This window comes from Helianthus annuus, chromosome 8, assembly GCF_002127325.2.
Source record: "Helianthus annuus cultivar XRQ/B chromosome 8, HanXRQr2.0-SUNRISE, whole genome shotgun sequence".
In the NCBI taxonomy this organism is placed as follows: Eukaryota; Viridiplantae; Streptophyta; class Magnoliopsida; order Asterales; family Asteraceae; genus Helianthus; species Helianthus annuus.
The window spans coordinates 129,809,097-129,832,370 of record NC_035440.2 but is presented as its reverse complement, the minus strand read 5'-3'; the positions used below and the strand labels follow the sequence as shown (position 1 = coordinate 129,832,370).

At 35.4% G+C, this 23,274-nt stretch overlaps 1 protein-coding gene and 1 long non-coding RNA gene across 2 annotated transcripts; both read left to right on the top strand.

Annotated features, from left to right (window-relative positions):
* Nucleotides 1-8,135: 8,135 nt before the first annotated feature.
* LOC118481133 lies at nt 8,136-9,581 on the top strand. The gene is made up of 3 exons (XR_004864520.1): nt 8,136-8,269; nt 8,802-8,855; nt 9,421-9,581. It is a non-coding gene; the product is annotated as an uncharacterized LOC118481133 (long non-coding RNA).
* A 9,086-nt stretch (nt 9,582-18,667) lies between these two features.
* On the top strand, nt 18,668-22,519 carry LOC110870679 (transcription factor bHLH79). Its single transcript, XM_035976288.1, has 6 exons — nt 18,668-19,012; nt 19,443-19,646; nt 19,753-19,818; nt 20,401-20,469; nt 21,022-21,099; nt 22,015-22,519. Exons 1-6 carry the CDS (start codon nt 18,809-18,811, stop codon nt 22,138-22,140), a joined length of 747 nt encoding a protein of 248 aa, XP_035832181.1. The 5' UTR covers nt 18,668-18,808; the 3' UTR covers nt 22,141-22,519.
* The last annotated feature ends 755 nt before the right edge of the window (nt 22,520-23,274 follow it).

The following is a 23,274-nucleotide window of genomic DNA, read 5'->3' as shown; positions in this document are numbered from 1 at the left end:
CAAAGGTTGCGAGTCAAGTTTGCTGTGGTTGCGAGTCGTAACTGGAAAGGTTGCGAGTCGTAACAAAACAGGATGAGCCGAAACCAAGGTTGCGAGTCGTAATGTCTTTGATTGCGAGTGGAGACCAATCTGCTGGTTGCGAGTCGCAATTGAAGCAGGATGAACCGAAACCAAGGATGGTTGCGAGTCGTAACTGGAGCGTGATGAGCCGCAACTGGATGATTGCGAGTCGTGACCTGCAAAACAATAAGTGATAAGATCTGTTTACTCGCAATCCCGACTTTTCAGCAATTTCCAAAATTCAAAGATATTGTAATCTTTGAATCTGTTGACCACCGATTTCCCGAAAATTCAGCAAACACCAAAGACTGAAATCAACAAACCAAAATCAGTGTTTTTTCGATGATTCTGTCAAGAACAAATGATAAATATTTCTGCAAAACACTCAACAAAAACGGATCAGTAGCATATGAAAATTCTTGAATCCGAATGATATCAAAACCGAGCCCTTGAATGGCTTCAATGGCTCTGATACCAATTGTAAAACCCGTGAGGATCTCTCAATGATATCAATCTTAACTTGTGAAAGCGCGGAAATCAAACACAAGTTGATTCAAGAATAAATATAAAGATCAAACAATAAACAATGAATAAAGAACAAACCGAAATCTTGCATTCAATGATTGCCAAAGACTGATACAAGAATTCGTAAGGAACTCGGTTCCTATGCTTATGTCGCCCCCAACTCTAACCACAATCAACAACCCTTAATCAAGTGACTAAGGTTGCTTAAATACAAAACATATAGGGCCGAAACCCCTAGGCCCATGCGACATCTCTAACTAGCCCAAACCACATTAATTAACCCAAAACATAAAGAACTAGATAATTACAAGATCAACCCCTAAACATTAATAACCTACATGAATAAACCTTCGGGTTCCAACACTAAGGTCTCCACGAGGACTTGCCAGAATGTTCTCTCCTACGGCTAATCCCGTTCGCGTCAGATAAATTCCCAACGTCACACCTGCGGTCAATACCCCTTAACGACTTATATCTTCGGAAGCACAAGGATTGATGGTGAAGCTACAGAAGTTGACGAAGAAGGAAGATAACAGACCAAAAATCCCCTGTTGGGAAAACCCCATATCTGCTCGTTAAAAAGGAGGATGATGATTTTCAAGTAAACATCAGCTACCAGGAACCGAACAAGCTAACCCACCAAAAATCAGCGACTCTTGCTAAAAATTTGCGGACCTCTTATACAACTAACGATGAGAACCCAACTACTACACGACTGATCGACAATCGAACGTCGTCAGAGAATATACCAGGATGAAATTGTGGGACAATGATCGTGCTTAAACATAAACAAAATACTGGTTCCTACACAATGAATAAACCAGATTCACACGAGGTGTGGAATCCAGAAAGACTAGAAGCCTTACATCTAGGAACCATATCTGTCAACTCAATCAAACATCATTAACTTGACCAATCTGTCATTATAGTTAAACGAACCCGAAAGTACTTAAATTTTCTTCCATTGAAGTCTTCACTTTCACTTCTAACAAGTAGAAATTTGCATTTCTGCTCCCTTCAAGTAGTTGCATCGCGTTGTCTTCCTTCGCTGAGAGCGAATGCACGTTTGCTTCATATATTTGGTCACTTCTTCGTTTTAGTAAGAACGCATCACTTCATAACCCATGCACCATTTGCTACGCATGTGGTTTCATTTCGAGTAAACGCTTCATGAATGTTCAACTATTACATCGCCGAATCTAATTACTAGTTTGCGATTCGAATGACCTATATTTTGTCATTGTTGACTCTTTTGTTATCAAGTCAACACACTTATTGAAACCACCTGCTTGCGAGTTACATGTTTGCCATTATGTCAAGATTTCCTTGTTGACATGTACGTTTATTGTTTGGTTACGTTGAAACTAGGTTCAACTGCTTGAACTTATCCAGCTCACATGTTTAATTTGAGACGCTATATGATGCATTGAGAGCATCATATTCTAATACTTTGGCACAGATTCTTTTGTTTCGGATCGTAGTAGACTTATTTGGTCTATGACTCCACTAAATCGTTGATAGGTTTCTATACCTTACAGTGATACTTTCACAGAACTGAAGCTTGCGCTTATCTGACTACTCACTTCGTACACGGATTTAATTAATTATTTGACAACTTGCCCTAAATCCGTTTTCGTCATCACAATTAAATCACTCTCAACACACTTGCGTGCTGAGTCAAAGGTACATAAATTCATTGCATATCATGGTGTACCCCCTAACGATTCTTTCATAATCAAGCAAACGCCTTGCAGTACTCAATTTCACCTTCCGGTTTGCTTCGGTACACTTTCATCTGGTTCCAAACTCGGTGATTTTGTTCAGTCATCACTATTTCGAATCTTGCCATTACGATACCTTGTGGTGTCATTACAAACTTGTAGCTTTTTCTAATCATGGCCAACCGTTCCACGCAAGATACATAAACTTTTGTTGACTTGTCATTTACACATTCCTGATGCAACTACAAATCAAAGCAAGGATACACCAGATCCATCTGTATTCATTCGGTGTATCCTCACAGTACAAAAGGGGTCAAACGCACTGAACCTTGCCACTTGGCTACTTGGGAGTTGACAGATCCCTTTACCATTTCATTTGAGTAGAAAATTTCGGAATGTATATAGAAGGTGTGGATTGTTAAATATTCTTGGAACCGCCAAGGGTGAGTAAGCTTGGATGCAGTTTGATGACTATCTACTTCGATGTTATACTTGCGTGACGTGACCAAAAGGAGTTAAGGTAGTACAAATTTCGAGGACGAAATTTCTTTAACGGGGGGAGAATGTGACAACCCTCACTAAACCAGGTTTCCGTACTACTTAATTAATAATAATTTACTGCTTAATTACTGTGCTTACTTGAATTTATGGATAGACTGCTACTTGACTGTTGATACCTGTACAGATCTGCATCATACCTTACATATTGTCACTACATTATTATCAGGCTGAACCCTAGTAACAAACATGATGCACAAAAGCACAGTAGCACTATGAACGGATAACCTACTGAACATGCTGATAAAAGTCAGCATCAGGCAGATACTGCCTCTAAGGCCTGTATGAGCCAGAAATATTTTACTACACCCATAGTGTGTGTAGGGATACAAGGGTTGTGAAACTGCGTCTCTAGGAATAAGATATAATGATTGGATGTGCCTAAAACGTACTCTAAGCACAAAACACAACACTTTAATTATCAATTCAGCTTCTAATTAGCTAATAAAATGTCAAATCATGAGAAAAATATTACTAGGCACTTTCCAAAGTGTCGGGAGTAAGTTGCGTCACTAAAAATGGTATTAACGACACTTAAAAGCTTTGTTAAGCGCTTTAACGAATTACTATCTAACCGAACAACCGGACTATACCCGGAACATAAAAATATTGCCAAAAGTATTATTGGTCTTTTTCTGAGCCAGTTAGGGTCCCTGATTACCCTAACACCCGTTTTATAACGCATCATACAACTAACGGAGTTAACCCCTAAAGTTAACCTACTTAACGTAACTAAACTCTAACTACACACTTGGAATCGAACCAAGTGACCCCCCCCCCTTGGGCCGGTTTGGTCCTCATGTAACTAGAGAGTACAACTTTTGATTCTTAAATTGATTTATGTCTAATATCAAGGAGACACGAAATCCGTTGGACGATGATCATAACTTTGTCTATAAATATCACCACTTAACACATGAGTTCTTACACATCACAATCACCAACAAAAACTCTCTCTTGTTCTCTCCCCACTCTCGGCCGAAGACTCCCCACCACCATCCATCCATTGTCGAGCTTTGTTCATCCATTCCAAGTATATACAAGCCTTACGGGTCACGTATTAGGAGCCTTGGAGCAAACGGAAGCGGAAGGACCTCATTACTTCGCTTTTATCCACCTCATTTTCGCCTAGAATCTTCCCTAGCCCCGAGCTAGAGGTATAATTTTAAAACTCACTCTCGAACATATCTAAAGTGGTTAATATGATTTATAACGGTTAAAATGCGGAAACCCATCTTTTGAATCTTTAAAGTTTACTAAAAACTTGAATTTTGTTGGATAAAAGATCATAACTTGTGTAAAAGTTGTAGTGTTTAAATATGATGATTATTGAGGCCCGATCTACGTTGTGGTGGCTCTGATCATCGTTTAACCCGACTTTGTTAAGATCATAGATCTTGACATAAGCTTGTTACTATCGGTACAAGGGTTAAAAGGTGAAACTCTACCACACGAAAGACATGAACTTGTGTAAAAGTATTTTGAGTTGTAAAATAGTATTTAAAACTAGCGGATCTACGCATGTACAAGTGGTATATTCGTAGAACCAAGTGTCGAGAAAATCATGTTTTATAAAAGTCGGATGACACACTAACAAATATGATTTTTACAAACTACAAGTGTATAAACACTTGTGAAACGAAAGATCCGACAAAGTAACAATTTTTATAAAAGTTGTCGGGAAGTTGTAAAGAGTAATTTATTCTAAAAACGGGGTTTTTACAAGATTAAACTATTTTACACATAGATCCACCAAATATAAGGAGATCTACGCTATAGTTTTCGGAAAAACTACAAGTTCATGTAATAATGCGATTTACATACTAATCGACTAGTTTGATGTGTCGGAAATTGTTTGATTGAATCAAGAAATTGTTGAAGTGATTTTGTAAAAGAAAATGATACGCTTGAAAGCGTGGCCACCTCCAGTTACAGGGGAAACTCTGGCAAAATTTTTCTAAAATCTAATACTTAGAATTATTTACAAGTGTTAGACTATTTTTTAGATGTTTTCAAAATATATTTCGCCATGACTTTATTTATTAAATAATCGAAGGTGGGATTTTCACAAAAACTAAACGTGATAAATATTTATTCGATAAATATATTTTTCACCACACTGTTTATGATTATTTTGTGAAAATATATAAATATTGTTTTTAGAGTAAAAATAATATTTACAAACGTTGACGAACCCAAAATAATACAAACGCTTACACGACGAACATATAAGTTACACCGGTAATTACTATTACCACTTAATCGTTAAAACGTAACTTACGCTTTATACGGAAATATTCATAAACGCGTATTTTGTCAACATATTATTTTGGAAAGTATTAAGTGAAGAGAAAATATAATATTTTTGAGAAAGATATCTATATTTTGGAATGAGAAGTAAAAATATATTAAGTGGGACTTAATGAGATGATACGAATACACATGTATTAAATCCCCCATCCTTGGGAAGGAAATTAAATACCAAGTATATACAAGGAACGGTTGTCTAACTGTTCCCAAAACTTAAACTATAAAGCTAAGGCACGGCCATCCGTCTAATAGAATTAGCACATGTAGGTCGTTGCACAGCTGCCTGACATTCGGAGTACTTGGTAGAGACGCACTGACTGTGAGTTCATGTCCCCCTTTTCTCTTAACTGTTTTCAGTTTTCTAAACTGCGGGGGTGAAATACATGTTACTATGTTTGCGAATATTTCTGATATGGTATGGTTAGCGTAAGGAGGGTTGTTATTTAGATCATGTGAACTGGGTAGGCGGAAACTTGAGGTCATTAATCCTCAGGGTAGGACCGAGGGGCAGGAGCGATAGATCTATTTGGGTGTAGCGAGCCCAGTCCCAGGCCCAGCGTAACGGACCTCGGGATGACTTTGTACCCGGCGCATAAATCTGCTAGGTTTGAGCCTTCCTACTTGCATTTCACACATATCAATGGCCTTGCAAACCATTGGTGGTCTCTTTTTCCTTATTTGCTACATACCAAGATTTTATACTTACAAAGGTTTTTACTTACTCACTACACATGAACTTGCTCAACAATTTTTGTTGATTTTTCCAACTTACATGTATTTCAGGTAATTAAGGATCTGGCATGGTATGATACGTTTTCACGCTGCGTATGAGAAATAAGGTCATCCAAAGTTTAGGGGTCGTGTCTCTTGCCTGGACGAGCCACCGCTCTTAAACTACGTCTGCTTTATGTTTGTGATTCTGAACAATGTTTTTATGAATTAGGTTGTAACTTCCGTTGCATGTGTCGGTACTTTAAAACAACGTTGTGGTACTTTTATTTTGAAACTTAAACAATGGATGATCTTGCATGGTTTTACTTTCATATAGCTTTGTTATGATTAAGCTATGGTATTAAGAAGTCACACCAAATTAACCACGCTTCCGCAAAGCCAGGGTGTGACATTCCTTCTCCTCTATGTTGATGACATATTATTGGTCACCTCCTCAGATCAACTAATATATAATCTCATGGCTTCTCTTGCGAGTGAATTTTCCATGAAAGACCTTGGCACTCTCAGCTTCTTTATTGGGATCTGTGTCACCCGAAACAAAGACATCATTTCTCGCTCTAGCGCAGAAGCTGAGTACCGAGGGTCGTTAATGTCGTCGCTAAAATTTGCTAGTTGCGTAACTTATTATTTGAACTTCGGCTACCACCTTCTCGAGCGAATATCATTTACTTCGACAATGTTAGTGCTATATATCTCACTGGAAACCCCATCCAGCATCAACGCACAAAACACATCGAGCTTGGCATACACTTCATGTGCGAGAAGGTTCAACGAGGACATGTTCATATACTTCATGTCCCATCTCGTTATAAGATTACCGGCATCTTCACTAAAGGTCTACCACGCATTTTGTTTGAGGATTTTCTCTCCAGAGTCAACATACGCTCTCCTCCCACTTTGACTGTGGGGGTGTAATAGATGATGTATATTTAGAGAATATAATTATTCCATGTATTGTTGGTAATTAGTTATTATCTCCTAAGATAGGAGAGGGAAACTTGTATATAATTTATCAATTGCAATGAGAAGGTCATCGACCCATTTACACATTACATTGTCTGTCTTCACTTATAATCACGTATTTTTTTTTAGTTTTCAATCTTTAAAATTTATTGATAGTTTTTAAGTTCCTAAAGTTTTGTGTCTTACCATATTACAACAAAAGCTCGGTGGGTGCTTAATCAGTGAGAATGGGACTCCAGGTGGGCTTGAATTTGATATGTGAAACACGACATTGTTAGACTCGCGATGAGGGAGTTACGGAAAAAACACAAGTTTTATGAAGAAGGGAACGTGGGAGTTATAGAAAAATAAAATAAAATAATATTTATGGGTGGTATCTTAATGTAGTGATGGGAGGCATACGTGTTCTGTTAACATGCGGAGTCAATGTATGTTTTCCTAGGTAATACCATGAACTGATACAATATATTATTGGCTCGTACACAGGGAGCTTTGGACTATGGTTACTCTAGGTGTGAGTATAAAACTGAATAAATCGAATCGAAACATTAATTGAGGATTAGGTTATTGGATTTTGAAAACCGAAAAAACAGAACCGAATCGATTAGCTAAAAATATACATATATATGTATACACATAGGGTTAAGTTAACGTACAATGACTCTTATCGTACAAAATGTACGTGATCATCTCAGCCGTACGATCTGGTGCGAATTCAATCTTGAACATGCGATTTGTGCTGAAAAACCAACATGTGAAATTGCTTTATATATCAACATGCGATTTCATCATATTTATGAACATGCGAAATTGCTACAAAAAAAACAACATATGATTTCATCAAAAATACCAACATGCGATTTCCAACATGCTTTTTTATAACATGCGATTTCACAATATCGTACCGAGCGTACGATAAGCCCTTTGTACGTTACACTTTTTCTATATATATATATACACACACTAAAGTCTCTTAGTGTAATATTGTTCATAAGTTCGTGATTCACTAGATTTTTTTAACCTTTTTGTAACACCCCAAATTTTATATGTTATATTATAATGTTTTACGTATGATGTCTTAAATAGCAAATGATAATTATAGACTTTTATTGTTTAAGTATGAACAAAGTTAATGTAGTGAAAGGTAACCTAGTTAATAGTTTGATCTTAAAGTGACATGTTTTAAAACAAGAAGGGTTGAAAGTGTAATATGAAAACTTAGTGTTATAACAAAATTAAAAATGTTGAATATGGGTGAGATGTGGGTGTCGACCAGAGGAAGAAGAAGGGAGAAAAACACCCATGAAAGCACAATGAAAATGCAGCCAATTGAGGGATGAAAACTGATGAAAATTCATGCATGTCTTTGATTTGATCATCTAAGAACACTAAAACATAGGGTAAGTGGAATTTTATGTTTTGATTATCTTGTATGAAATGGGTTTCAAGCAATCCATGAAATTAGCATGAGTAAGGGTTATAAACACCACATAGAACATGAATTATGCTTGAATTTGGCTGAATTGATGATTAAAAGTGGAAACCCACTTGAAGTAAGGATATTGTGAAGTGCAATGATGAATTTTGTACGATTAGTGTAATGATTATGTATGAAGTCGTTTATAATGAGTATTTGATAGATGAAATTGATTATGAATGAATGTTATATGAAATTAATTGAATTTGATGATCTTGATATGAACTAGTGAGGTTATGCATAAGATACTTGTACATTATGCTTTGCTAATGTTATGCACACCATGTGTTTGATGAAATGATTGAGTATTGATTCTTATGTAATGTTGATGATTTCATATGCACATGATGGTAATTGATTAGAATTGGTGAAATGATGAGTTGTTAGCTCACTATGTTAATGTAAATGTGAGATAAAAACATGAGATTGAAAGAATGTTGAATGTGAAATTGTAGGCGTGAAGGAAGAAAGTACAAGTCAATCCGGTTCGCAAGCAACGCAAACCAAAAGTAAGTTCATATGAACTTCGTCTATTCTTAATGTAAATTAAGGTGATAGTTTCATTATATTAATTCTAGTTGAAAGTTGTAGTATAGAACATAGTAAATTGATGAGTTGAGTTTTGAAGTAATGGTTAGGAATGCGAAAGTAAAGGATGCGTATTGACCCGTTACTAACGGGCCAAAATGAGTGGAAGTTTATGATGATGATATTGTGTATGATATCACTCGTTGTCAAACGGGTCAAGATGAATGAATTAGTAATAAGAATGAAATGGTCACTATGTTGACTTGTTATGAATGGGTCAAATAACCCAAAGATGATGGAATATGAAAATAGTTTGATTTTGACCCAAAATGAATGGGTCAGATGGAATGTGTAATTTTGATGATGACGGAATGATGAAGAACAAATTCATTGTAGACGAATTGTGGTGCGGATGAAATAATTACATAAAGTATGATATGGAAGTATGACTTTGCTAACGGGTCAAATAAGATGAATAATGAAAAATGTAGTTTTAGTGTTTAATTACACATACTTATGAATGTATTTTTGTGATGTGAACGATAGGTAAATTGCATGCTTAGGAATGACGAGCTTGGGACGAACACACCTCATTGCCCTCTATGCGCTTCTCGTTATGTTTAATGTCAAAATGGTCAAAACTCTTTTTGGGTTGTAAATTTCAATTTTATACTTAATGTCTTTTATAAGTAAGTTAAATTGGTAAGTTGTGGTTTGGTAGTATGGATTAATGTTGTATAAAACTTTTGATGGCTGCGATTGTTATAATTAATCGTAAGGGTATTTTGGTAAAATTTATGTTACGGTATGAAAGTTCAAATTTTTACAGTGTTTTAACCTTTGATGGATTTGGGCGTTTCACTTTTAGTCCAATTGAGGGACCATTAGTGTTTATTTTATTATGTACACAGAGCTCATTACCAATATGCATGTGGTGTCTATATAATTTTACAAGTTTTACATTCATGAGGTTATATAAGTTTTATATACATTAGATAATTAACTGAAATTAACTGAAACAGATACATAACCAATGGTTAACCGAACAACGGTTAACCGACCATCGGTTATGGTTATGGTTAATACTTTTCAACTAACCAACCCCTCAGTTAACTGACTTTGCACACCCGTAGTTACTCTATAATCACAAACATAGATAATTAAATCCCTAAATTTGTCTACCTTAGTGTTTAAGTTTAAGAAAATTAGTTGATTAATTTTAACACAGACCATTAAAAAAGTATGATCGACTTTTCTTTTTAATTAGAAAAAGTTGGATTTCCCATTAAAGTAGTTGAACTTGAGAACCTTGGCCTTTAAATTTGTGGTTTCCATTTTAGGAAACTTTTGCAAGGCAATATTCAACATCTTTTATGACGCCCAATAAATTATTGACACAAAAAAAAACATGAAATAAAAGTCATAATGCACCACCACTCACAATGGTCTTCATTCACTAAAGAAAAGGGTGATATTCCACGTGTGATGTTATGGTATATGGTGATCTGAAGAGAAAGCGAAGATGAACTGGGTGGCCTGGGACAATGTTATTGCACCTATAGAATACGGTGGTTTGGGTTTTGGTTCGTTAAAGGATGCAAATCATGCTATGTTGGCAAAATGGTGGTGGCGTTTCAAGGTTGAAAACAAAGGACTTTGGAGGAGAGTGATTTGGGCCATACATCATAACTCTCGATCTTGGTCGGCTATCCCGGCGAAAATTTCTATGCCGGGTATATGGAAGCAAATAGTCAATATTCATCATTCGCTTCAGCAAAAGGGGATAGATCTCTTCAAAGCCATTAGAAATGTCGTGGGGAACGGGTCAAATACGTTATTTTGGTTGGACCTATGGATCGGGAACACTCCTTTTCACATCAGATTTCCAACTCTTTTCAGCTTAGAACGGCTGAAAATGTGTTATGTATCGGACCGTATCATCCGGGTCGGTGGGGGTCTGCACACTAGCTGGGACTGGACCAGACCCTTTGAGCAAGATCAAGAAATTGCTGAATTTTCGGAGTTGACGGACCTGCTGATTTCGCTCTCAATTTCGGAAAATCAGGATGTTCTCAGGTGGGGCTTAGATACATCGGCTGTATTCTCAGTTCGAAGTGTGAAATCAGTATTAAAAATTTGTAATAGGCTGCAGCCACATTACTCGTTCGTATGGAATAAGTGGGTGCCGAAAAAGGTGGGTTTTGTTGCTTGGCGAGCTGAAAAGGAGCGTCTTCCCACGAGGATGGCTTTGGCTCAAAGAAATATTCAAGTAAATTCGGATAGGTGCGCCATATGTGGAGACTATGCGGAGACGAGCGAGCATTTATTTGTATCATGTCACCTTGCACAAACGGTTTGGGCTCTTATTACACAATGGTGCAAAATACCCGTGTTTTTTGCCTTTGGCATAAAGGACATTCTAGATCTGCATTTATTCGTGAAAAGTTCTACAAAGAAAAAGAAGATTATCCAGGCCATTGTTCATGTCACATTTTGGAGTATTTGGGCTGCAAGAAACAAACTCATTTTTGATGGTTCCTATCCAGAGGTATCAAAGATTTTGGAGGAAGTGAAGGTTATGAGTTATCTATGGGTCAAAAATCGTTCAAAGGATGCTGCGATTACGTTGGAGAGCTGGAAAAGATTCGATGATTTCGGTTAAATTCGAGTAGGGTCCTGTATTGTTTTTTCTTGTTTTATGGTTGTTTGGTGTGCCGCTCTAGCCGGCTTGTATATTTTTGGTGTAGCTCCTTGCTAATTAATAAAACGTTTTTGTTGGCCGTTCAAAAAAAAAAAATGATAGTAACACTAAAGTCGGCACATACATTATACTCAAATTCCTCGAATTTTTTAACGTGTCATTTAAACTACGAATGTTGTTTTCAAATGTTAGGGAAATTGGTTCTTTCAATTTTCTTTGTTTGAGCATTCAAATTCGAATTCAATTATCTCAAATCGAAAAAACCAACATTCACAAATAAACACAAAAGAAATAAAAAGTATTTGGGTCTGTGGTTTCATTTCGAGTTCAATCAAAAAGGGATTTAATGAGATTGAGCTAAAATGTAATCTGTGTACCTCAATTTAATTGTTAGGTTTCTTCTAACCGAAAACCAATTACATAGTTTCATTTAGTTTAAAACTGAATGCAACTTATGTTTGGTTATTTCCTTAAACACTTTGAAACCGAGTACTAAAAAACCTTTATTAAAAAAATTAATAGTTTTAATGTGGGAAGTGTGGAACGTAATAGCGTGATTATTAAAACCTTATAAAGAAGCAACTTATATGTGCATATATATTTTGTAACTTTAGCTTTGGGAGGTTTTCAAAAAAAAATGGAAATTTTCCTTTCTAACCCTAAACTTTTAATTTTTTGACAATTTAAGTTTAAAGTTTTAATTTTTGTTTCCTTTTAAACCCTAAGGTTTTAATCTTTGACAATTTACCCTAAAGTTTTAATATTTGGCAATTTAAGTTTAAAATTTTAATCTTTGTTTCCTTTTTAACTCTAAAGTTTTAATCTTTGACAATTTAAGTTTAAAGTTTTAATCTTTGGTAATTTAACCCCTTTGATTAATTTGATTTTTTCACTTCTAATTCAAAAGTTTTCATCTTTTTCGATTTAACCACTTTGATTTTTTTTACTTATGTGTTGTAATATTGGCTTTGGGGGTTTTTCAAAGAAAAAATGGTTATGCATATGGTTGTTGTAACCTTGGCTTTGAGGGTTTTTTAAAAAAAAATTGATTTTTTACTTTTCATCCAAAAGTATTTTATAAATTACTTTTAACCCAAAACTATTTGTTTTTTTTTTCTTTTACTTTTAACACAAAACTTTTAATCTGTTGCAATTTATCCTCACAACTTTTTTACTTTCAAGTTTGGTCCTTTATATTTTTCATTTTTCGCAAATTTTTAGCTTTATCATTCGTTCTAAATTTTGTGACTTAACACACCACAACGTGCGTCTTTGGTTTAACGTTTTTACGTTTCGTTCTAAATTTTGCGGGTGAACGTTTTTACATCGTGTATTTTTTCCTGTTTGATAGGTTCAACATAACGTGCGCGCACTAAATCGACTTAGTTATCACTAAAGAATCCCCGCCGCAATGCGGCGGGTCTTAATTCTAGTTATACTAAAATTTCAAAGTTGCGTAATGAAAGTGTAATTATTGGCTTAGTAATGTAATTACATAATTTACGAAAATGCCATCGTGTATTTTTCTTTTTTCGCTTCACACAAAAAAATATTTGTATTTTATCCTAGCACTATATATATACAAACACATACACATACATTAGGTTACAACCACGTGTATTGCATATGTTGAATAAAATATAATGTAACTTGTTGACAATTATAGTCGTGAATCAGGATATGTCTTTTAAAAATGAACGTAAACTTGGTTTTTTATACCACCTATCTTTTTAATTATTTGATATATTATAATTTTTATCATTCAAACCATACCACAACATTAAATTTTTTAAAATATAATATATATATATATATATAATGTTAATAAAAAGCATTACTATTCTTCCTGTTTAGGAGACTTAAATAGAATTTTTTTATTATTATAAACCAAATAAGTTTATTTAGTTATTTGGACACTAAAAATAGTTATATGGAGACTTAAATAACATTCCATAATTAAATAATTAATAAGTATCAATGATTAAATTTATATTAAATATCTAAAAATATATTATTTTACTAACATTATCTATAATACAATTAAAATTAAAAACTTGGTGTGAATAGTAACTAATTTTGATTGATTAATTCTTAATTTTTAGATTTTATGCATATGAAATCATTGAATAAGGTGTGAAACAAAGTTATTTATTATGTGTTTATATAATATTTAATTAAAAAGTGTTTTATATATATTTCTCCTATATTAATCATTAAATTTGGTTTGTGAGGAAAAATTAATGTTCAATTTTTTATCAATATTAAAGCTTACTTTACAATTACATAATGCATTAATGCATCTTCTTCTTTTTGATTGGTCTACAACACCATCATTCTCTCCTCCTTATCTCTCCGACTCTCTACTGGTTTGCAAGATATAAATGGGTTGGTGAAATAAAAAATAATATATTTTTTTTTTGAACGGCATTAATAAAATTACTTTCCACCTACATCAGGAAGAGCATTTTAAAAGAAACAAATTCTAATTCACTCAAACATTTTAAATAAAACCATCTATAAGTGAATACTATTAAATAATTTCTATGTGCGTATTTATATACTATACATTAACAACTTTTGTATGCATAAGTTGTTGTACGTCTTGGGTTATTTTCAAAAAAAATTGAAATTTTACTTTTAACCCAAATCTTTGAATTATTTACGATTTTAACTTCACAAAATTGAATTTTTTTACTTTAAACCCAAAATTTTTCTTCTTTTACAAATTAACCTCAACTTTTTTATATTTAACTTTGGTCTCCTATACTTTTCATCTTTCGCACATTTTCGTTTTACATTTCGTACTAAATTTTGTGAGTTGCCACGAAGCAACGTGTGTGTGGTTCAACGTTTTACGTTGCGTTCATAATTTTGCAAGGTAATACGGCGCAACGTTCATGTGTAATTCAAGATTTTACGTCTATTGTTTTTCATTTATAGGTTCGTCGCAACGCATGAATTATTGATTGACTTTGTTATTTTTTATATGTTATATCTTTCGGTTTCTTACAATTTTAACCTTACAAAAATGATTTCTTTTTTACTTTAACCCGATTTTTTATCTTTTGTAATTTAACTTCACAACTTTTTTACTTTCAATTCTGGTCCCTCATACTTTTCATCCTTCCCAAGTTTTCATTTTACGTTTCGTACTAAATTTTGCGAGTTAACACAGCGCAACGTGTGTGTGTGTGTGATTCAACCCTTTTATGTTTCGTTCATAATTTTTTGAGTTAACACGGCGCAACGTCCATGTGTTGTTCAATGTTTTTACATCTATTTTTTCTCATTTGACAGGTTCGTCGTAACGCATTAGTCCTAGATGACTTAGTTTTTTTTTTAAATGTTCTACATTTCGGTCTATTCCTTCACTTTAACACGCCACTAACTTCAGCGTTAGTGATCGCTGACGGTTGTATGGGATTGGTCGCTGACGAATCAGTGATTTGTTTATACTAGTGGGCGTTATGCGACAAGTGACGAAAAGTGCAAAAAGGAGGCTTTATATTTCAAGAGGGTGTAGTCATTACCCCATACCCCATCACCACTCAATTATTTATTTTCTATTTTTTATAATTAATTTCTAAATTTATAAAATAAAAAACCATTAAAAAGGTAAAATAAAAAAAAACTATTTCATTAAATTAAAAAAAACATTACAATAAAGCCGGTTTGATTTTGATTGTACTCAACAAAACCGGATCCGTAGGGGGTGGGTCGAGTGGGAACTGAAAAACGGGTTAGCTAGAATTGGTCGTTTGGTTCGTGTCAGCACTAGAACGCGAATGAATAAACCCGCGGTTGTAGGGATGCATTGTATAAAAAACTAGATTTTTATAGAATAAAGATAGAGAGAAGATGGTGGTAGAGTGTGTAGGGTTTATAAAAAATTAGTTGAAGAGGTGAATTTACATAGAAACTTAAAAGATTTTTTTTAAGTTTGTGACCATTGAACAGTTGGATTTTTTGAAACTCTCCAAATTTGTCGCCTTATAGTTTTCACCTGGCTTTAAGATTTTTAACTCATAGCGCCGGCCGTAGTGGTGTGACTGGGCGCTATGGGACGCGACGGGGCTTTCCGGCGGTATATACCACCCCACTACGGAGCAGCTTAAAAGGAAAATACATAATTGTATTATATCACAAGGGTTAGGAGATAATAGGAAGTTTATTTGGCTAGGAAGTAATCTTGATCATCAATTGATTTAGGTGTTGTTTGTTTTTTGAAGAAAAGCTCTCTGGCCACTTATGTCTGCGTCGCGCATACACGTGCAGACCTTTGGGTCCTGCAGCTTGTTTGTTTTCTTGAAGAACTTCTCACCAAAAACCTCTTCCCCACCTCTTCCCCAAGCAGACATGAACCCAAGTCTTCAAACCTCTTCTCTCCTCTTCTCTCTGCCATTCAAAACAGACCACCACCACCACATCTTCTCTGCACCACCTCCACCACCACATCTCCGCCACCACCTCCACCCCCACGTTCACCCATATCCCCCATCTCCTCCACCGACAAAACCCCTTCACCCATCTCGGCTTCCGATCATCTGGTTCTCCGGCGGTTCATTCCGTTGACAAAGCACACCCCCAACTTATCCCTTCAAATCAATGAATGCCCGACCACCATCACCCCCATTTGGTGGCGGCGGCGACGGCACAGAGAGGCGGAGAGAGAGATGCAAGAGAGAGATAGACCGAGGAGGTAGATGTTTAGTTCCGCCCGAAACCCTAACGCACCACCTCCACCACCATCACCACTGCATAACCACCTCCACCAACACCGCAACACCACCTTCGATGTTGAGTTATTTTGTCAGATCTGATGGTTTAGATGGTACAGATCTGATGTTGAGTTGTTTTGTTTAGAGAGCGAAAGTTAAAGGGTAGGTGGTGGTGGTGGAAGGATGTCGGCAGTAGGGGTGGGACGGTGGTGGTGGACGGATCTCGGTAGTGGGGGTGGGACGGTGGTGGTGGACTGTGATTTTGGTGGGGATGAAGGCAGAGAGAGAGAGAGAGGAGTGTACCGTGTTGTGTGTGTTGTGAGAAGAGAAAGAGGTTTTTGTAGAAGTAAAAAAACAAACACTCTTCTCCTTCCACACTGAAGAGGTTTGGTCCACCTTTTCTGCTACAGATGTCTGCAGATATAGTCCGCAGACTGCAGACGTTTTACCTCTGAAAAAACAAACAGCACCTTAATCAAGGTCTAAGATTAAATAAGGGAAATTGAATGGAAAAAAAGAGGCGTGTGGGTTTGTGTAAGGGCATTGTAGTCAATCCAAGTCAATAGTTTCTCTCTCCTCCAATACCCCCTCATTTTTTAAACGTTAATAACTTTTTCATACGAGATTATTTTTTTATAAAAAATTGCACCAAAAAACGAGCTTTTTTTAATCTTTAAAACGAGTATACTATTGCTATATTTTCGAAAATAAATTTCGAAAATCCAGTTGGGTAAAACGCAATGGAAAAAAACATAAAAAAATGATTTTTTTTTCTAAATGAATGCACAAAAAATACAAAGAAATGTCTTATTTCTAAAACGCAATGGCCAGAAAACACAAAGAAATGTCTTATTTCTAAAATGCAATACCCTAAAAACACAAAAAAAAATGTACTTTCTAAAACGCAACGAACTGAAAACACATCAAAATTGTGTTTTACCTAAAATGCAATGCACCAAAAACACAAAAGAAATGTCTTTTTTCTAAAACGCAATGGCCAGAAGTAATTAAATGTGTTTTACCTAAAACGCAATGCACAAAAAACACAATGAAATGTCTTATTTCTAAAACGAAATGGCCAGAAAACACTTAAAAATGTCTTTTTTCTAAAACGCAATGGACTGAAAAGATATATAAATGTGTTTTACCTAAAACGCAATGGACTAAAAAACACTTCAAAAATGTGTTTTTCTAAAACGCAATGGCCAGAAAACACATAAAAATGCCTTATTTCTAGAACGCAATGACTTACAAACACAAAAAAAAATGTTCTCTCTAAAACGCAATGACTTAAAAACACAAAAGAAAGTGTTCTCTCTAAAACGCAATGGACTGAAAACACAGAAAAATGTGTTTTACCTAAGACGCAATGACTTAAAACACTTCAACAATGTGTTTTTCTAAAACGCAATGGCCAGAAAACACTTAAAAATGCCTTATTTTTAATGCAGTTTTCCAGAGGCAATTTACAGAAAATTAAATTTTCTGATGCAGTTTTATTAAAGCAATTTAATAAAAAAAAATCCAGCTCGATCCCTGCCAGGGGCTCTGCCCTTTGGACCCTGCTCCCAGGGACACTGCCCCCGGACCCCCACCAAGATCGTAAAACGCAACGACTCAATTCAAAAATCCGGATCGTAAAAATGCAATTCAAAAAATTCTTACATAGATCGAAACCGATTTCTTCAGATTTCTTCACCGATTGACGAAATTTGAATGTTAGAAACACTTATCAGCGATCGAATCGAACAAATCTATTGATTCGCTTCAAAATCACAGGGAAAAATGAGATAAAAAATGAGATACTGTAAGAAATTAAACCGGGTTTCTTCAAAAAAGTTGAAGAACACGTTGATTGGGTGTTTGAATCATTGATTGGTGACAAAAATCGCACTATAATGTAGTGATTAGTGTGATAGAAAGTAAAGAAAATGTTAAAGATGATAAGTTTGTAAATGGTGGGTTTTGAAGTTACTGAGAGAAGAAGAAGAAGAAGAGAGAAGATAGGGTAAAATTGACTAAAATACCTTCTTCTTTATTTTAAATTTTGTCATATGTCATAATTCTAATGCTTCATATCCTTTCTAAGCAAAATAAACTTTCTATTTGATCCTCTCACTATATCACAATCATTAATTAAAAATATTGATTGAGTAGATTAATTAAAAATATTGATTGAGTAGATTGCTCCATGTATCATTAATAACTACTTTTATCGTGTAACTTTCAAGTATCACATATTCATTATAACAAGTGTTGCACTATTTATCACATGTCTAATCACATATGTTATTGACAAAATAAATCTTCTATGTTCTATATACTTATTTTCAAACTCATCTAACAACTATCACATATATACTCACACCATAAGTTGATTATGCCTTCACTCCATCATCTCCCTTAAATTCGAACTCCATTACAACTCACTCACTTCATAGTTACACTCAGTCTCTGTATTTGATTGATTATACACACATTTTCAACATACACATACATTGTCCTTTTGATCTCCATGGATCCACCCATTATCAATGAGACCTCCTTCTCAGCAGCCAATCCTTCTTCTTACACTCTAACTGGAATCTGGCCCTTTTCTTTTGGCAACGCGGAATCCATGGTGACCGAGCAACAAAGCAGCGGTGGCAGGAAGCGGAGGGACGCCAACTTTGAAGACGAGTGTTCAAAGATAGCGTCAACTAGTAGCGCCAATGATTTGGTAATTTCTAAAATCCTTACACCCTTGTGGGTTCATCAGCTTTTTACGTGTGTCATATATTGGTCGTTTGATGTTATATGGTGACATGCAAAAAATGGTCATACTGGTCGAAAGAGGGCCGTATAAGGTGGTGTTCCCCAAATCATACAACCCGTATGATGTGTTCAACTGACACATAAATAAACGAATGTGACCAGTGACACTCATATATCCAGTTTTCGTCATATCATATAGTACGTATGATGTGACAACAGAACACTTTTGCTGTCACATCATTTAGTACTATGATCATGTTATCTAAGTTGATTCCTTTGAATGCTTTTGTGTGATGAATTCATTAAAAGAAATCTTAATCATGGGTTTCTTTGTTTCAAAACTGGTGGGCTATTCTTTACTGTATTGAAATGAGAAGTATGTATGAAATTGGCAGAATAAATTGAATGGTAAAAGAGTAAAGATATGCGGATCAAGCGATGAACCGGGTGGTTCAAAAGTAGACCGAGAAGGGTGTTCGGGGTCAGCTAGCAAATCTGGTGTTGGTCAAACCGATAAACCGTCTGAACCACCTAAAGACTACATTCTTGTTAGAGCAAGAAGAGGCCAAGCCACTGATAGTCACAGTCTTGCAGAAAGAGTAATGAATGTTCTTCCACTCTCAAAATTGCAATTAAATCCCAATTAATGCTCTAATCTCACATGAATTTGACAAGTTTTTAACACGTTAAAATCGTTGTTTTTAGGCTAGAAGAGATAAGATTAGTGAGAGAATGAAAATCCTGCAAGATTTGGTTCCGGGATGCAACAAGGTGTGCATAGATGATGGTTTTTTTTTTTTTTTTTTTTTTTTTTTTTTTTTTTTTTTTTTTTTTTTTGCCAATGAGCTAGTGGTTGAGTGGTAAGGGAGAGACCTTGTGTTCCAAGTGACCCAAGTTCAATTCCTACTTCTAGCATTTAGTTTCTGCGGCATCTGGTGATGATGGGAGACTAGGCGAGTAGGCGGCGATCGCTAGTTCGATCCTTGAACTGAGCGGGTTTTACCTCACCGCACTGTCGTGCCTTCGGGCGAGTGTTCACGGGCTTCGGCCCTTAGGTGAGGGTTTTCCCCGGTTCGGAAGGCGAGTGTATCCCGATGTGGTGAATTTCGCCAGTAGCCCATTTGGAGGATTCGTTGGCCGTTCAAAAAAAAAAGATGATGGTTTTTTTTCTGTTACCATGAGAACCTGTCTGGGAAAAATCACGGGCCCGTCAGTACAGTACTGAAGGGGTTAAGGCAAGAAACTAGTGGAAGCTAGATTTGAACCCGAGAACTCTATTTGTTAGATGATGGTTTTACTTTTGTTTTTGTATAATTTATAAAAGTGATTGATGTTGATATTATAATTTATCAGGTTATAGGAAAAGCAACTATTCTTGATGAAATAATTAACTACATCCAATCATTGCAACATCAAATTGAGGTAATTCTTTTTCTTGAGTTTTTTTGAAAAGTTTTTTTTTTTTTTTTTTTTTTTGAAATTTTTTTTTCTTGAGTTGTTGAAAGTTTTTGTGCAAATTAATGATGAAGTTGACACCATACGAATGTGTTTTTTTTTGGAGTGAATTGCAAGTTTTGTCCTTTTTCTTTAGGCCATTTTGCAAGTTTTGTCCTTTATGTTTAAATTTGACGAGTTTTGTCCTTTATATTTGAAAATCAAGCACGTTTTACCCTTTGGGGCAAAACGTGCTTGATTTTTAAGGACAAAACGTGCTTGATTTTTTAAACATAAAGGACAAAACGTGCTTGATTTTTAAACATAAAGGACAAAACGTGCTTGATTTTTAAGGCCCAAAGGGTAAAACGTGCTTGATTTTTAAACATAAAGGACAAAACTCGTCAAATTTAAACATAAAGGACAAAACTTGCAACATGGCCTAAAGATAAAGGACAAAACTTGCAATTCACTCTTTTTTTTGTTTTCATTATTTTATTATTATTATTATTTATTTATTTTTTTTTTTTTGTGTTGTAGTTCTTGTCTATGAAACTTGAAGCAGTAAATAGTAATACAAGGATGAGCTCGCCTGTAGAAGGGGTTCCTATGAAAGATGTAAGTTTTGTATGTCAATTTGTTAAAAACTTATTGCTAAATTTGGCTAGTTAAATTGAACTAGATTATAAAGAAAATGTAATTATGGTTTCTTGATACCAAGTCAAATTCAAATTTTCGAAGATAAATTTAGACACTTGACAAAATTTATCAGGTTTTGGGCTGTCATTTCTATATTCTACCCCGTTTAATAAGCATGTCTTGTTGAGTAGACCAATTAACGGACTTAGTTAAATGGCTCGTTTTGGGGATGACCAACTTAACCCATTTAATCAAAAGTTTGACCTGTCAACCCATTTCAAAGTACAATCTGGAAATAAAATTATGTATTTTTATAAAATCAACCCGCCAACCTATTTAATTCGTTTAATCAAACATGTTGACCCGTCAACTTGTTTAAAAATTTATGTTGGGATTTAAAATATATATTTTATAAGGTCAACCTGCCAACCCGTTTAATCAAACATCCCCATCAACCCGTTTAAACTAGAATTTGAAATTTTAAAACCTAAATTATAAGGTCAGCTTATTTAACCCATTATAACACAAGAGCCCATTTATGACTCAACCATTTTACAACTTGATTACAAGTTAGTGACAACCTGGCAACCCCTTTACAACTCGTCAACCCGTTTGTTTAGCTTAGATAAATGGGTTACACTTGTTGTGTTCAAGTTACACTGTTTTAAATGTATCTGGGTTACACTGTTTTATTGCAGCGTATCTTCTGATACATTTTATCACATTTATCTGACTTATTACATAATCCTAGTTCTTGTGAACTAGGTTACAATTGACAGCATGCTCGCAATTACATATATCCATAATATTTGCGAATTCAACACCTGTCGTTCTTCTTTCGACTCTGCATACAAATGCATATTCTAAACCATATAAGAAACGTTTTCCTTGCAGCTTGGGACGCCACCCCTTGATACAGTCGGGCTCTTATTTGGCTCACAAACAACACAATTTGGACACGGGTCTCAACCCGAATGGCTTCATATGCAGTTAGGCAATAGCTTTGGGCGAACCACTTGAACCCTAGACCACCCGACACCATACACATTGTTAGCCGATTAGGAACTAGGAAACCTTGGCAGATGCACCACTTGACATGTGTGATTACCTAATATACCTCCCTTCTATATTTAGAAAGTTATTTAAGAGATCTGCATTTCAGGGTTAGATGTATCTTATATGATATATGAAGTGTACTTGGACTTGAAATCTCATTTTTTTAGTGTGGGATTCAACAAGTTTATATCTTTCACATGGTTTACTTTTTAGTATAGATGAAATGTACTTGGACTGCTAAACACAGTAATGTTTACTTTTTACTTGGATTCCAAGTTATTGCTCTGACCAATGACTTGGAATCCAAGTATATATGAAAATTCATAATATATATTATAAAACATTTTGGTCTTTCACTCTTATTTTTCTTTTATATTGAGAGTTTAATCTATACCGCCAGATGATGTTCATATCATTTCTACTTAACTTAAGCCGTCCAATGATATTTTAATCGGATTCTATGAATTTCATATGAAGCTTATTTGGTGATGGGAGTTGATGGTTGGAGGTCATGGACTATATTTTTTTCATAAGTTGAATAACAAGTTGTAAATGTTCGCATTTTGCTTGAAGATTGAAGAGGTATGGTCCCAATTCCCTGCCCACATGGCAGGGACCACACCACTTTGGTGCACACAAGGCATCCACGTCAACAAAACACTCCAGAAGCTTCTAGAAACTTCTGGATGATTCACAGTTGTCACCAAAGATGCTCTATCCAACATAAAGGACAACACGTGTCACCACTAGCAGAATGCCACAAAGGCCTGCGACAATTCAGGGAGCAGCACTGACAATACCGGTACGAGGTATCCAGCGCAGGCGAATGCAAGAACGCCACGTGTACCACTATACCTGCCATGACAGAGCAGACCAAGAGGATATTCCCCTTGGTCGGACAGCTGGCACGCGCTCACAGCTGGCACAGCTGCTCCTTCCTTCTTCAACCTCCGGCTATAAATAGGACCCTTCATCATTCAGGTTCAAGGACTTTTTCTCTCCTTACTCACTATACACACACACTGTTTATTTCCTCTCAGAACAGTACTTATTCTCACGCCGGAGCCTGGTTAAGAGGGAAAACCCCCTTCCCCCCTC

Coding starts and splice junctions, on each gene's coding strand:
- LOC110870679 (XM_035976288.1), top strand. CDS start 18,809: ATGGATCCACCCATTATCAATGAGACCTCCTTCTCAGCAGCCAATCCT. Junction 19,013..19,442: donor CTAGTAGCGCCAATGATTTG/GTAATTTCTAAA, acceptor TGAAATTGGCAG/AATAAATTGAATGGTAAAAG. Junction 19,819..20,400: donor TGGTTCCGGGATGCAACAAG/GTGTGCATAGAT, acceptor ATAATTTATCAG/GTTATAGGAAAAGCAACTAT.